At 37.5% G+C, this 13,199-nt stretch overlaps 1 protein-coding gene across 1 annotated transcript in view; it reads right to left on the bottom strand.

The window, feature by feature from the left end:
• LOC127637918 (Fanconi anemia group A protein) overlaps positions 1 to 12,617 on the bottom strand; it is an 86,761-nt gene extending 74,144 nt beyond the window's left edge. The window contains exons 1-3 of the mRNA XM_052119168.1: positions 12,451 to 12,617; positions 12,188 to 12,303; positions 5,845 to 5,926 (exon numbers count right to left, since the gene is read on the bottom strand). Of these exons, the coding sequence (XP_051975128.1) occupies positions 5,845 to 5,926; positions 12,188 to 12,303; positions 12,451 to 12,514 (262 nt within the window). The 5' untranslated portion in view covers positions 12,515 to 12,617. The remainder of the gene's footprint in view (positions 1 to 5,844; positions 5,927 to 12,187; positions 12,304 to 12,450) is intronic.
• Between the last annotated feature and the right edge of the window lie 582 nt (positions 12,618 to 13,199).

The raw sequence follows: 13,199 nt of genomic DNA, 5'->3' as shown, positions 1-13,199 counted from the left end.
CCCGCTCTGATGGAGTACTGGTAGCACACAGATATTTCCGTGCTAATCTTGCCATGAACGGAAACCTTTTGTCGTTCGTTTTCCACCAAATCAGCGGGTCCTCTTCCCCATCAATGGCCATTTCCTGCAGGTACATGGTCATTTCTGCCTCGACCTTTTGCTCATCAGTGAGCGTGGCTGTGGCTGCTCTCTTCACAAGAAGGCTGCCAAAAGACGACTTTTTTTCTTAGAGCTAATATATTAAAAAGCCCGGATGAGTAGGCTACTAATTAGTTGGGCTAGTAAAATAACTGAAATTATAGTTTTTCAATAGAAAAAAATATCTATGTAAAGAGATATATTAAAATAAAAAGTGCACAACTCTTCTTAAGTGGAAGAAATATTTTTCCCCCTTACGTGCAACCTATTGGAAAGCGCGGATGAGTCAGCTGGGATAGTAAAATAACGAAATTATAGTTTTTAAGTGGAAAATAGTATTTATGTAAAGAGAGATATTAAAATAAAAAGTGCACAACTCTTCTTAAGTGAAAGCTAAAAAAAATAAATGCTTCACGTGTCGTGCAACCTACTGATAAAGCGCCGACGAGTCATTAGTTGGGTTAGTAAAATAACGAAATTATATAACACCCCCCCCCCACCGACGATATCATCGTCCATCGCGATGTTTTACTGTCAACATAGTCAACTGCCAATTTAGGGGACATCGCTCAACCCTATTTTTATCAAACCCTTGGATAGATGTGGCACAAGCATATTTGTTAAATTCTTTCATATTTACAGTGTTTTCTGAAGTAAAAATATTTCAAAATGTATTTTAAATATTTATGTATACATATTTATAACACTTACTACATTTTGCAACATGTTTGTTTATATGCTCTTGTGCAATTTACAAGCACTATATTGGTATTGTCTCTCACGCAAGCTAGTGTTTACTGTTAAATGAGTGCATCGCACATTAACAAGAGAGAAGTTGCTCAGTGGTTTTTTCCTCATCCGTGCAATACATGAATAGAAATAATGTTTCATTTTTATCTTTGATCACCAACTGACTTGTAAATAACACAAATGATTTTAAGAGACATGAAATGAAAATGGAGTGCCTGGGTGTCGTCATTGGATACAAAATACACAGAATGAAGAAAAAGAAAACTTTTCCTTGTATAATGATTATGTATGACTTGCTTGTACAAATATTTATTGTACACGTTCTCAAATTTAAATCTACAAGCTCTCAAGTTTTGAAGCACTTAGCTTCTAACAGACATCCAACAGGCGCGTTACCGGTCTGTTGCCATGCTTTAAAATGGAGAATGTTGATAATGAACAGTCTGGGGAAAGGTTTAACCAAGTCAGAGTTGACATCATTAAATGTGATGTCAATGCCATTTCACGGCTGAACTAAAGAGATGGTGACAGCGCGATCAGAACAGATCTGGATCCACTGTAGCCAAATAAGGTCAATTTCCTTCAGAGTGCGTGCTCACGAGACTGAATCCAGCATCGTAATCGCCAGCTTCTTATTCAGTAAAAGGAACGAGATGCTGAAGTTCTTTGCCACTACACAACTACTGCTTGAATGGCCCATGCTTCATGCACCAGAGCGTTCTTGACTACCAAATCTGCAACTCCATGTCACATTGTCCAATGCCGCTTTTTCCCCAGAGCTGCACAACCCTCTGGGGTTCCTGGTGCCGGGAATCGAACAGCTAAACCTGAAATTAGTGGACAACCCGCTCTACCACCGGAGTCACAGCCGCCCCATATTATGCATTCCCACCTAGTGCTGTTCAAGTTTCGGGAAGAAAGGGAAATTGTGCTGCCAACTCTAAGTGGAGAGCTGTGGAGGCTTCACGTTTGGCCCCTAAATGGGTCTTGTACGACACACTCGAGTTGTCGCAGTCGGTGATCGAGACCATACTGCAAAGCCAGAACCCCCTCAACGAGGTGACTTTATGCCTTAAAGTGGCGACTTTTCTAAATGCTGTTCCTTCGTTGGTGCAGCATTTTGCCCTGTGCAGACAATACTCTGATTTTTGCTAGAGTACATGAATGCAGGACTTACTCCATACATGCTTATGTCACTGCCATAGCATTGACTCATTTGTCTGTAGACAAACACCCTCTGGGCTTCGTTTCCCAAAAACAATTGATCTTAGCGGCTAAAGGGATAGCTCTATAGGTCCTTTCAATCCAAGTGAATGGTGACCAGACCTTTCAAGCTCCAAAAATCAAAAAGCCAGCATAAAAGTAATCCAAACAACTCCAGCGGATTAATATACGTCTTCCAAAGTGATGCAATCAGTTTGGGTGAGAAACAGATCAGTATTTTAATCCTTTTTTACTATAAATCTCCACTTTTACATTCAGAATGTGAAACAATGTGAAATTTGAAAAAAAAAAAAGTTTCAGAACTTCTTAAACTACTTCAAAAGATTTCTCATCAAAAAATCCTCCACGTGCAGCAATGACAGATTTGCAGATTCTTGGCATTCTAGCTGTCAGTTTGTTCAGATACTCACACTTCCTGTAGCACTTGCCATAGATGTGACTGTCTTGTCGGGCACTTCTCATCCACCTTACAGTCTAACTGATCCCACAAAAGCTCACTGGGGTTAAGATCCATAACACTCTTTCCCAATTATCTGTTGTTCAATGTCTGAGTTTCTTTGCACATTCTAACCTTTTCTTTTAGTTTTTCTGTTTCAAAAGTGTCTTTTTCTTTGCAATTCTTCTGAGTCTTCTCTTTACTGTTGTACATTAAACTGGTGTTGAGCGGGTAGAATTCAATGAAGCTGTCAGCGGAGGACATGTGAGGCATCTATTTCTCAAACTAGAGACTCTGATGTACTTATCCTCTTGTTTAGTTGTACATCTGGGTCTTCCACATCTCTTTCTGTTCTTGTTAGAGCAAGTTGTCATTTGTCTTTGAAGACTGTAGTGCAGTGTTTCATGGCACACTTTTTATGATTAAAAAAAAATCTACGGCACACCACTATCCCACATAGGCTAAACATTGTCAACATTTTTCCTTTTCAAGAACTCATCCATGTTTTCTGTCCATCTTATTAGCAGGTTTACTTGTAATGTTTGAAATTCGGCTATGCAAAAAAAAAAAAAAAAGGGGGCTGAAAAAGGTAAGATAATCACTGGTCCACAAACATTCATTTGCACTGTTGAGGGATTCTGTGGAAATTCTGAAGGCCTGACGGGATGCAGCTCAATCTCACATGCTGCTTCGGTCTTTGGGCATGTGATTTGTGAAACAGTTTGCTTGTAAGCATCAAGGAATCAATTCTGACTGGATAAACTTTTCGTTTTTCTCTATTTGTTTGTAGATTAATTAAGAGTGGAAAGTGATTAAAAATACATAGGCAAAAAGGTGATTGAGAATGAAAGGATGAAAAATATTTATTTATTTGGCATGTTAGGCCAGCTGACAAGACTTTACTGTAATTCACCACTGAAGGGATTATATGCAACACCCTCATGTCATTTCGGGAGGTAAGGGGAAAAAAATAAAATAAATAATCACACTTTGTGTTATACTTAAGGGAAAAACTTAAGGTTTTTTGTGCAAGCGGGCATTGGGCTTTACTTGTTATTCTTATTAAATAATATATGAATACAATAAATCTTCATTCTGTTTAGGCAATTGTGTGAGGTTTCCATGGTTGCATATAAATAAATAAAAAATAATAATCCTTCTTAATTCAAATGCTAAAAAATACTTTAAGATATATGCCTACAAATTATAACCAGACTCTTTCTGAAACTTCTAGAATCAAAAATGATCCATGATTCATTATTTCAATCAGACACGTCAGTGGACACCAGTGGAGGTCTTGGAATCAAAAAGTTTGAAAACCACTGATATAACTAATCTTTTTGTATTATTGTTCTCAAATTCATATTGTGTCTTCATGCCAATTCCTGCCGAGTGTATTTGATAATTGTGCAGATGTGGTATTTTGGGAATCATTCACCAATGGAGCTTGGCTGTCCTCTAATGGACATTTCTGGTACTGCGTCTGAATAAAAACTGCCACCAAAAGGTAATCTTTTGAAATATCGACCTAGAATTTGGATCAGATCTGGGTTAGAAATGTGTCTTTGATTTTCTAATATTTTTACATTTCACTTCATATTTTTTGTATATTTTGTTTATATAAAAAAAATGTTTGTGCAGTACATTTTCATTACAATAAACTTAAACTTCGATTATTTTTTTCACTTTAAAAACTGTTTATTCACTGTCGGACATCAAATCCTTTGCATTGGGTAATGATCCTGTTATTATAAATAATCCACAGGAAAACAAAACGTAACAGCAAAAAGCTCATCAAACTGTTTGGATGCTGTGAAACTTGTGTGACCCTGTAATATTTATAATCTTTGTGCTTTTTAATGTGGGCTGGGATTGCTCTTTCAGTTCAAGTGCTCCGGTTACACTGAAGCACATCATTGTGCGTCCGGGATGCGTATAAGCAGTTTTGTGCCACTCTGTATTGAAGCTTTTCTTGTTTCTTCATCTTATCATTTTCTTTGATAGTTTTGTGTTATAATAAGTTATAGTTATTTAACCTACTTATTTGTCGAATATCCGTTAGTTACCATGTAAAAGGGCTGAGCTTAGCATCCATATATCCCTATGAAACACATCTGATTGGGGTCATGTGAATATAATGCAGCCTAATTACATATGGGTTCCTCAACATGGACTACGACTGACTAATAGCTCAGACAACACACTGACTAGTCAATTACGAAAACTGGTAGTTGTGCACATCACTGACTTTTACATGCAAATTCTGGATTACAGACAGCTTATGACAACTGTCATGTTAGACAACTCAATTTAAAAACTTCCTAAATAATTGATTTCTAAGAAAAAAGGGGTTAACAGCTAAATATATCATAACATCAAATCAGAAAGCATTCAGAACCATACCGGCAACTAAATATTGTTGTAATATCAAATCTGTAATTTACATTTATGTAAGGGTGGCGATGTGAGGATTTAAAAGCCTTCTTAAGTACAGTACAATATATCTGTGTATGGCACAGTGTTTTCTTCTGTTTTCCTGATCAATGCGGTTTAGAATGGCAGGCTGTTAAATAATGTTTTAAACTAGTTTAATCAACAAGACATTTTCATTGGCGTTTTACTTTCACAACAGAGAATTGTGTGCCGAATTCTCACAGTGCTGTTTATAACGATCTGCGCTTTGAGTAATCGCACCTGCTCCATCCATTGAGCCGTGCGGACAGTTGATCCGGGTGTAGAATTATTATTATTATTTATTTTTTCTGGTAAATTTACAATGAAATAACCAAAAAAAAAAAAAAAAGGAGTAGGCTGAAGCCGAGGCTTATTAGAATAGCACTGTTCATTCTGCTTTTTGGGTGTTTGTCATTTGATGATTCTCATACGCAATAGAAAACTACAACGCATAATAGTTAGCCAACTGTGTAGTCACACCAGCATTAAAAATTGCTGTAAAAGTTTGTTGCAGTCAGGTGCCCTGAAATCGGAGGTAGAATTCAGCTGTTTGAGACTTCCCCAAATAACAGAATTTCAATGCAAAGCAATATGTCCTGTCCATTTATTTATTCATTCATTTTATAGTTAGGCATGTAATAAGCGGGATCATGTACAATCAGCCAGTCATTAAACCCCTTCAGGGGGATTCAAGATCACTCTGCTCTGTGTCGGGTCCTGAAGGAGGTTATTTTGTAATAACGAATGGCTGGCTAACTGTACATTACCCCCACTTACAAATACGATTAAGCTTTCATAAATGTAATGTAAGATGATTGAATGGATCAGCAGAAATTTCTCACCTAGAAAAGATGTTGGAATGGCTGTGTTCTTCTCCAGCTCTTCATATCGGTCACAGCTGATGTTTCTAATCTTACCACATGACTGTGAATTACAGACGCAATCAAGTTTAACAGTGTTGAAGCTGTATACATTATTATTTAATTAAGCAATACAGTTTGAGATTTCATGCTTTATTGTGAATATAGTCATGGCTACAGGGAGTTGTTAGGCATGCCGTAGAGTAACCACTATATTACCAATATGGCACGGCCCTTATTGCTTTTATAAAAGTTACCACACAATAAAAATATTTAGGACAAAAATGTTTGTTAAAATCATGAAATGTCATACTTCCATTAGAAGTCCCTGACAGTAAACAGAATGTTGTTATGCATCCAAAATAACTGTCAGCTACAGGTGCTGTGCAGTGATACAAATAGAAGCTCGGCGATGACGGTTTATTGTAAATAAAGCACAGCCATTGGACACTTAGCACCGCTCATCATCACACTTTAATGCAGTGATCCCCACACTCCTGTATTTTAAGTAATGTTAACTTTCAAAATCTAATAACATTTTACATCTTTGCACTTCATTTTACATTTTATTGTTGTATTTTAAGGAACCTTTATTTATTATCCTTTTCTTATATTTATACATTTTATTTGAAATCTTTCACATTTCAGTCTCTCCAGGATTTTGTGATCTTACGATTGCAAGATTTAATGCAAATTCAAGCGCTCTCCACATTATTTGCCGTAGCTTGCAACTTTGTATAATTTGCGCAAATGTTCCGCATAAACCATGAAGACACAGTTGAGACATATTTAACTGCACAGCAAACATGCTTTCATCTTCACAAGAGTCAGCAGCTCATCTCCTCCTACATCCATTACACAATATTATAGTGAATTAAAACCGGACCGCTTTGCATTCAACATTCTTTGTATTAACTTTGGTTGGACCATATGACAGCTGGTCTTTAATCTTCACACACTCTTCAGGAGCGGCTCAGAGTGCGGTCTGTGGGTTCGAGACACAAAAACACAGCATTCATGGAATCTCTAAATTAGATTCAAATGAATTGATTTGAATAGTAAAATGTGATTAGAATATGAAGTGCTCAATACTCACAGTTAATCTAGATTATCTCAAATAATGTCTTTAAATAATCACGGTTAGATCAAAGGATCATGATTGGGTGATGTGATAATCACGATTCTCGTTCGTTTTTGGTTTACACATTGAATTTGTAAAAGCCGTTTCACCTCTTAAATGGTATTTGTAATTAGTTTGCTGCATATTCAGCTATTATGCACTAAAACATTTACAGGTAATTACACTTATACTATCCTTGGCACAAGTTACACTAGGACAGTGTTGAAAATATCGATACAGCGATATATTGTCATGTTCTCCTTACCGATGTGCGTATCGATGCAGCTGCGTCCGTATAGATATTATAATGCACTATGAAAGTTTGAGAGTAATCTATCACATTTATCACATAATGCAAGATAGCGGTTTCAATCACCTCAGAAGTAGTAAAACTAAAATCTAACATATGTGCATTTTGGCATTTCTCCTAATACCAAATACTGCAAAACTAAAGTACTTTGTACCATGACTAATCTCCCTCCACCAGTACATGTCAAGGTAAAACAGGCAATAAGCTCTTCTTTTACTCTCGACCAGGGCATGAAATGAACCAAAATGCAGGTATTTTTTATTTTACAGTGGCAGGTAATTAAGATCATCTTCCTGCCGACATTTACGTTTTGGACACCATTAGCACCTGTATTTAGCGCCGTTCATTTGTAATCGGATCTCACAAGATTGATGTTAAAGGGATAGTCCACCCAAAACCAACCGGATCACTTCAGAAGACATTGATTAAACCACTGGAGTCTGATGGATTACTTTTATGCTGACTTTATCTACTTCTTGGAGCTTCAAAGGCCTGGTCACCATTTACTTGCACTGTAAGGACCTACAGAGCTGAAATAATCTTCCAAAAATCTTTTTTTGTGTTCTGCTGAAGAAAGACACATCTGGGATGGCATGAGTGTGAGTAAATGATCCGAGAATTAAATATTTTGGGTGAACTATCCCTTTAAACCAATGTAACACCCAATCAACACTTATAGTATGATTGAGTGTAATGTGACTTCTGTAAAAAGATTGTATATTTACAGAACTGTTAATATTAAGAATTGAGATTCTTTGTTACACAAAGAATTTTGTTATATGGAATCAATTAGACACCTGCAGACATCAACATTTGGGATAAAAATCTTATCAATCATGACAATGAACAAAAATTATTTTCTGATGAAAGGATAAACACTGAACATACAAAAGTGTTTGACAAAATTCAGACTGAAAACACAACTGCAAACTGCACTGACCGTCAATGATCTTTCCCCCGGCAGATTCTGTCAAACGTGGCATCCGTGTAACTTTACAAGCCGATATCTCACACAATTCTCAGCAGTTTGGGTGCGAGACGCCAAAATACAAATCGAACACAAACGGTGTCCCGTATACATTTCATGTGGAACGCAATTTTGTTCAATCAAATGTGGGACCATTCCGTCTTATATGGGATGGTTGGCAACCCAGGATGCAAAAATGTTTTTGCATGCTCTTAGTTTTAGGTCTAGTATTTCTAATCATTTCCTTCATATAATGACACCTCATGTATCATTGAAGCTTTTATTATAAATTGGCTGTAATAAAAGAGGTTATCTGGAGCCTGGTGTAAGTGTGGGTAACAGGGTGGGTTCCCTTTCTCTAATTTTATCTGTAAGTAATTATTCCATTCTGTTGCTGTCAAGACCTGAAGTTACAGTACAGTATTTTGTATAGCAGAAATGCTTACTTGGCTTACAATGGATGGAATGTAATAGTTTTACCCTGACCCTTCGCTAAACTCCACCTTAAGTGTTTATGACCAATCTTAGCAACTGTCGCTGTCCACCATTTCTTTGACAAGCATTTATTTGTTTGATTTTTAAACTCGAGTCTAAGGGAGTAAAGTGTGTTGGAGTAGTTTTATGCCAAATTGAACAAAAATGATCCAAAAATTGTAGAAAACTTTGTTTCTGGGTCACTTGTAATAGTGACATGAGGTACCTAGCGAGAATACGTGTATGTTTTTCTTCTTTTTTCAATCTTTAAATAAATCCTGAGAAGAGCATGCTATGGATTAAACTGTGTAAGCAAGGACACCTACATTTGCTCTGGGATAAATTAAAGCTAATCATTTATGTATTGATTCAGGTCTTAGTAAATGCGATGGTAAATAAAGAACATCATGGTGAGTGTTATGAGAGGCTGCGAGCAGTTCTGTTCACTTCCTCTAATGTTCTTCTTCTTAGCGTTTGCATTGCATGTCCAGCCACAGAACAGCATCCTGTTCAGGCAGGTGTAGAGCCTCAAGTCTGCCGTTGAAATAAGTTAGCAGACACTCGTTGACAATGTGCTGCATGGTTTCTGGTTCCCCACAGCTGCAGTTTGGGATGGTGGCTTGACCCCACCGAACAAGGTTGACCGCACACCGACCCTGTCCCATCCAGAATCGGTTCAGCGTTGACCAGTGTCGTCAAAGAAGGTCAAAGCCAGGAGGACAGACCGACAGGTCAGCTATGAGGGCATGCTTCACAACATCAGTTGCTGCCCACTCATCAGTCCATGCCGAGTTAGCGTTCATATTCTCTGGTGGGGGGTTCAACCAGACAGGTTTTCTCGATGGCAGGCGGGCTGCTGGAGGCATTGTGATGTCCGTGTTGAGTGGCAATTTGTCAATACACTAATGTTATTAAGTGTGTAATCTATTAAATGACGCGTTTAACTTTTCAAGTGACTGTGACAATCGTTTGCATCAATTCAGATTCAGTCTCCAGTTTTCAATCAAATTACTGTGCAATTTAACCATTCCTTTTACAAAAAAAAAAATCTGATAAATATGCTGATATTTATTCTTTATCAGATTACTTGAATTAAAATGAATAGATCATAATAGAACACAGAAGCTGCTTGTATTGCCATGTTAATCCACATATCACCTTACACATTTATTCACACTAACACGTCATACTTGTTTTAATATTGTGTTCACTTAACCCAGCGGTTCTCAAAGTGTGGGGCGCGCCAAACGGGGGGAAATTTTCCTTTTTATGCATTTCTGTCTTTATTCGTTCATGGCGAGTCCGCATCGTCAACTTCATCTTTGCAGTGACACATAAAACACCAGTTTATTAATAAACAATTAAATGTCTCCTTGCTATTTTTGTTTCACATTCATAATCATTACTTTTGCCGGTTCTTTGTGGCAAGCTTTATGCGTCGCGGTCGTATGCTTGAGTGCGGCTATATAACGCTCAGTATCCTGTATAGCCTACTTAAGTTATTAAATCAATATAAAGGGCGATTTGTCCACTAATGGCTTAAATGAACAACTACTAGTCGACTAGAAAAAAACTTTAGTCGGAGGCAGCCCTTATTTCACATATTTTTGAACCAGCAGGCCATTCTGGGTTGAGCGCTCACATGCTCTGATCAGAACAAAGGAATATTAGAATAATAAATCTTTAGTTTATCTTATAGCTACACTGCCCCTAATGTTAATCCAATTTCAAACACAGTATGTTATGTCTATTTAAAAAATATATATATTTCACGTTTTTATGTACAAAATGATGTTAAGGCAGCTCAGCCCTGAACTAAATGAAGTTTTGACAGAAGTTAATAGCGTTGTCAATTTTATCAAAACCCGACCCCTGAAAGCGCGACTGTTCTCCGCACTTTGTGAGGAAATGGGAGCTGATCACACATCTGTGCTGTTTCACAGTGAAGCAAGGTGGCTCTCCCGGGCAAAGTGCTGTCGGCGTCTTTGAGCTCAGGGCAGAGATCCGGATGTTCTTGGAGGAGGAGCGCATGTATGAGGCTGCAAGCAAGTTCAGTGATGAACAATTTCTGTTTAAACTGGCCTACCTCAGCGATGTGTTTGGCAAGCTGAATGAATTAAATCTTCAGCTTCAAGGCAAAGACAAGCACCTACCTCACCTGGCAGACAAAATTACTGCATTCACCCGAAAGCTTGAGGTATGGGGCAGGCGCCTCGATCAGAAAAACATAGATGTCTTTGAAAACCTGAGTGAAGTTGCTGAAACTACTGATTCTGGAGCCACCACAGTGATCCCATGTATTAAACAGCATATCTCTTCCCTGAGAGAATTGTTTCAAAAATACTTCCCGAACAACAGTGATCAGTATGCCTGGGTTATGGATCCATTCAATGCAGCAGGTTGGTATTTTAACATTTTATTGAATATTATACTCATGTTATACATGCATTTTATTTATGTTGTATGCTACTTACTAACTGGAATGGATTGTTGTCAAACAGATTTCTTTGTGTTTATTATGCAATGACAAATAAAGTAAGCCTATTTATTTATATTCTGTCTGCAGCACCTGCTGATTTTCGGTCTGCTGAGGAGGACCAGTTTATTGAGATGACATCTGACTCCACCCTGAGGCTCAGGTTTAAAGCTCAGACTCCTAGTGAATTCTGGTTTGGAGTGGAGAGGGAGTATCCACTCATCGGGCAGAGAGCTGTGTGCATTCTTCTTCCCTTTGCCACATCATATCTCTGTGAGATGGGCTTTTCAGCTGTTGCTTCACTGAAAACTAAGTACAGATCTCAACTGAACATTGAGCATGACTTGAGAGTGGCAGTATCAAGCCTGCAACCCTGCTTTGAGAAACTGTGCAATGCAAAACAAGCTCATTGCAGCCACTAATGCAGGGAAAATGAATTCTTTAAATACTTTCTTGCCAAATGGATTTCTCTTTTTTTCTTTTTTTTAACAGATTGCAAAGTAGCACTTGTATTTCTTTTCTAATTTTTTTTATCTTGATACAAATGTTGACACAGCTGCACTTTTATTTTCTCTATTTTTGAACTTGCTGTTATTTCATGTAAATAGTTAGTTTGTATTTAGATACAACTTGTTACTGATGCTACTTGTTACTACTGTTCAATAAATTGGAACATTTTAAGCTTGTTGCATATTTCATTAGCATTGTGTTAGGGCGATGGGGGCAGATGGGGCTTGAAAATTCCCCCTTGTCCAAAGTGGGGAATGACCCAAAAAGTTTGAGAACCACTGACTTAACCTAAGATGTGGCATGTATTTCATTTTTATTTTCGACTGGTAATATTGTTTAAACCAACATAATAAACAAATAAAACATGAGGTATATGCTGGTTTATTAACTGTACATGTCCGTTTTGACCCCAGTATTATTGTAAACATATGATGTCCTGTTCTTGTATTAATATCTCTTGATACTGACCGTGATCTCCAGCAGGAGTTGTGATGTGTTCTGGTGTTTGGTCAGAAGATTGACGCATGATTCCTGTAGTTGTGTCTCACTCTCATCATCTCGGAGTCTCTTTACAGACCTGCGCGCTGAACAAACAAGCATACGGTCATATTCTCGGCACTAAACACTGAAATATATGAAAGATTCATAAATAGCAGGGGTGTTTGTAAATCGGTGATGCGTTACATTGATTTGTTTGTCTGTGTTTTGATATGTTTGGGTGTGAGTCTTACCCAGCAGAGATGAGACAGTTGCGGTGTTTGTTGACTGAAACATGTCTGATGTCGCGCTGAACATGCTGTAATTATTCAACTCAAATAAACTGACAATAAAGCAAACTTATCGATTTGTTCAAATGTGATTATGACAGTCCTAAACACTAGTACCCACACATGCCTGAAACCCGCGCAGAGTTGTCATTGGCTCTTCTTCTTCTTCTTCTTCTTTCGGTTTTTTGGCGGTTTTCCGCATTTTCGCCACCTACTGAGATGGAGAGCATCAATGTTGAGGGGAAAAAATATCTGTACTAAATTCTTTTAATTAGACTGGTTGCTTTTAAATAGTCTAGTAAAACCTTACAAACTTTTGGTGACTTAGCAAATTCTGAAGTGGCAATCCGTTCTAACTTTATTGGATTTTCGAGCATGCCCCTTTCATTTTTATATCCTAGGCACTGTAATAACATGCTCCACTGTATCTGGTAGTCACAAGCCTGTGTCATGTTTTTCTATGATATGTAAAGATTGATTAAGTGCTTTATACCCTATTCAGAGACGTGGTGTAACCGAATCCTCCATTCTATTACCACAAATCAATCTGTATGAATTACTTCCATTTAAATTCATACAAGTGCCTTCCTTTTCCCTCCTTATCCCACATTTCCTGCCACATTCCTTTTATTTATCTTTTTATTAAACCTTTGATTTCGAATTTACTTAATGATACTTATTTCTATTTTAAAAATTGCCTTGGCTGTATCATC

The sequence above is a fragment of the Xyrauchen texanus genome, chromosome 46 (genome assembly GCF_025860055.1).
Source record: "Xyrauchen texanus isolate HMW12.3.18 chromosome 46, RBS_HiC_50CHRs, whole genome shotgun sequence".
Classification (NCBI taxonomy): domain Eukaryota; kingdom Metazoa; phylum Chordata; class Actinopteri; order Cypriniformes; family Catostomidae; genus Xyrauchen; species Xyrauchen texanus.
The sequence above is the reverse complement of the archived record's forward strand: the minus strand, read 5'-3'. Positions and strand labels throughout refer to the sequence as shown.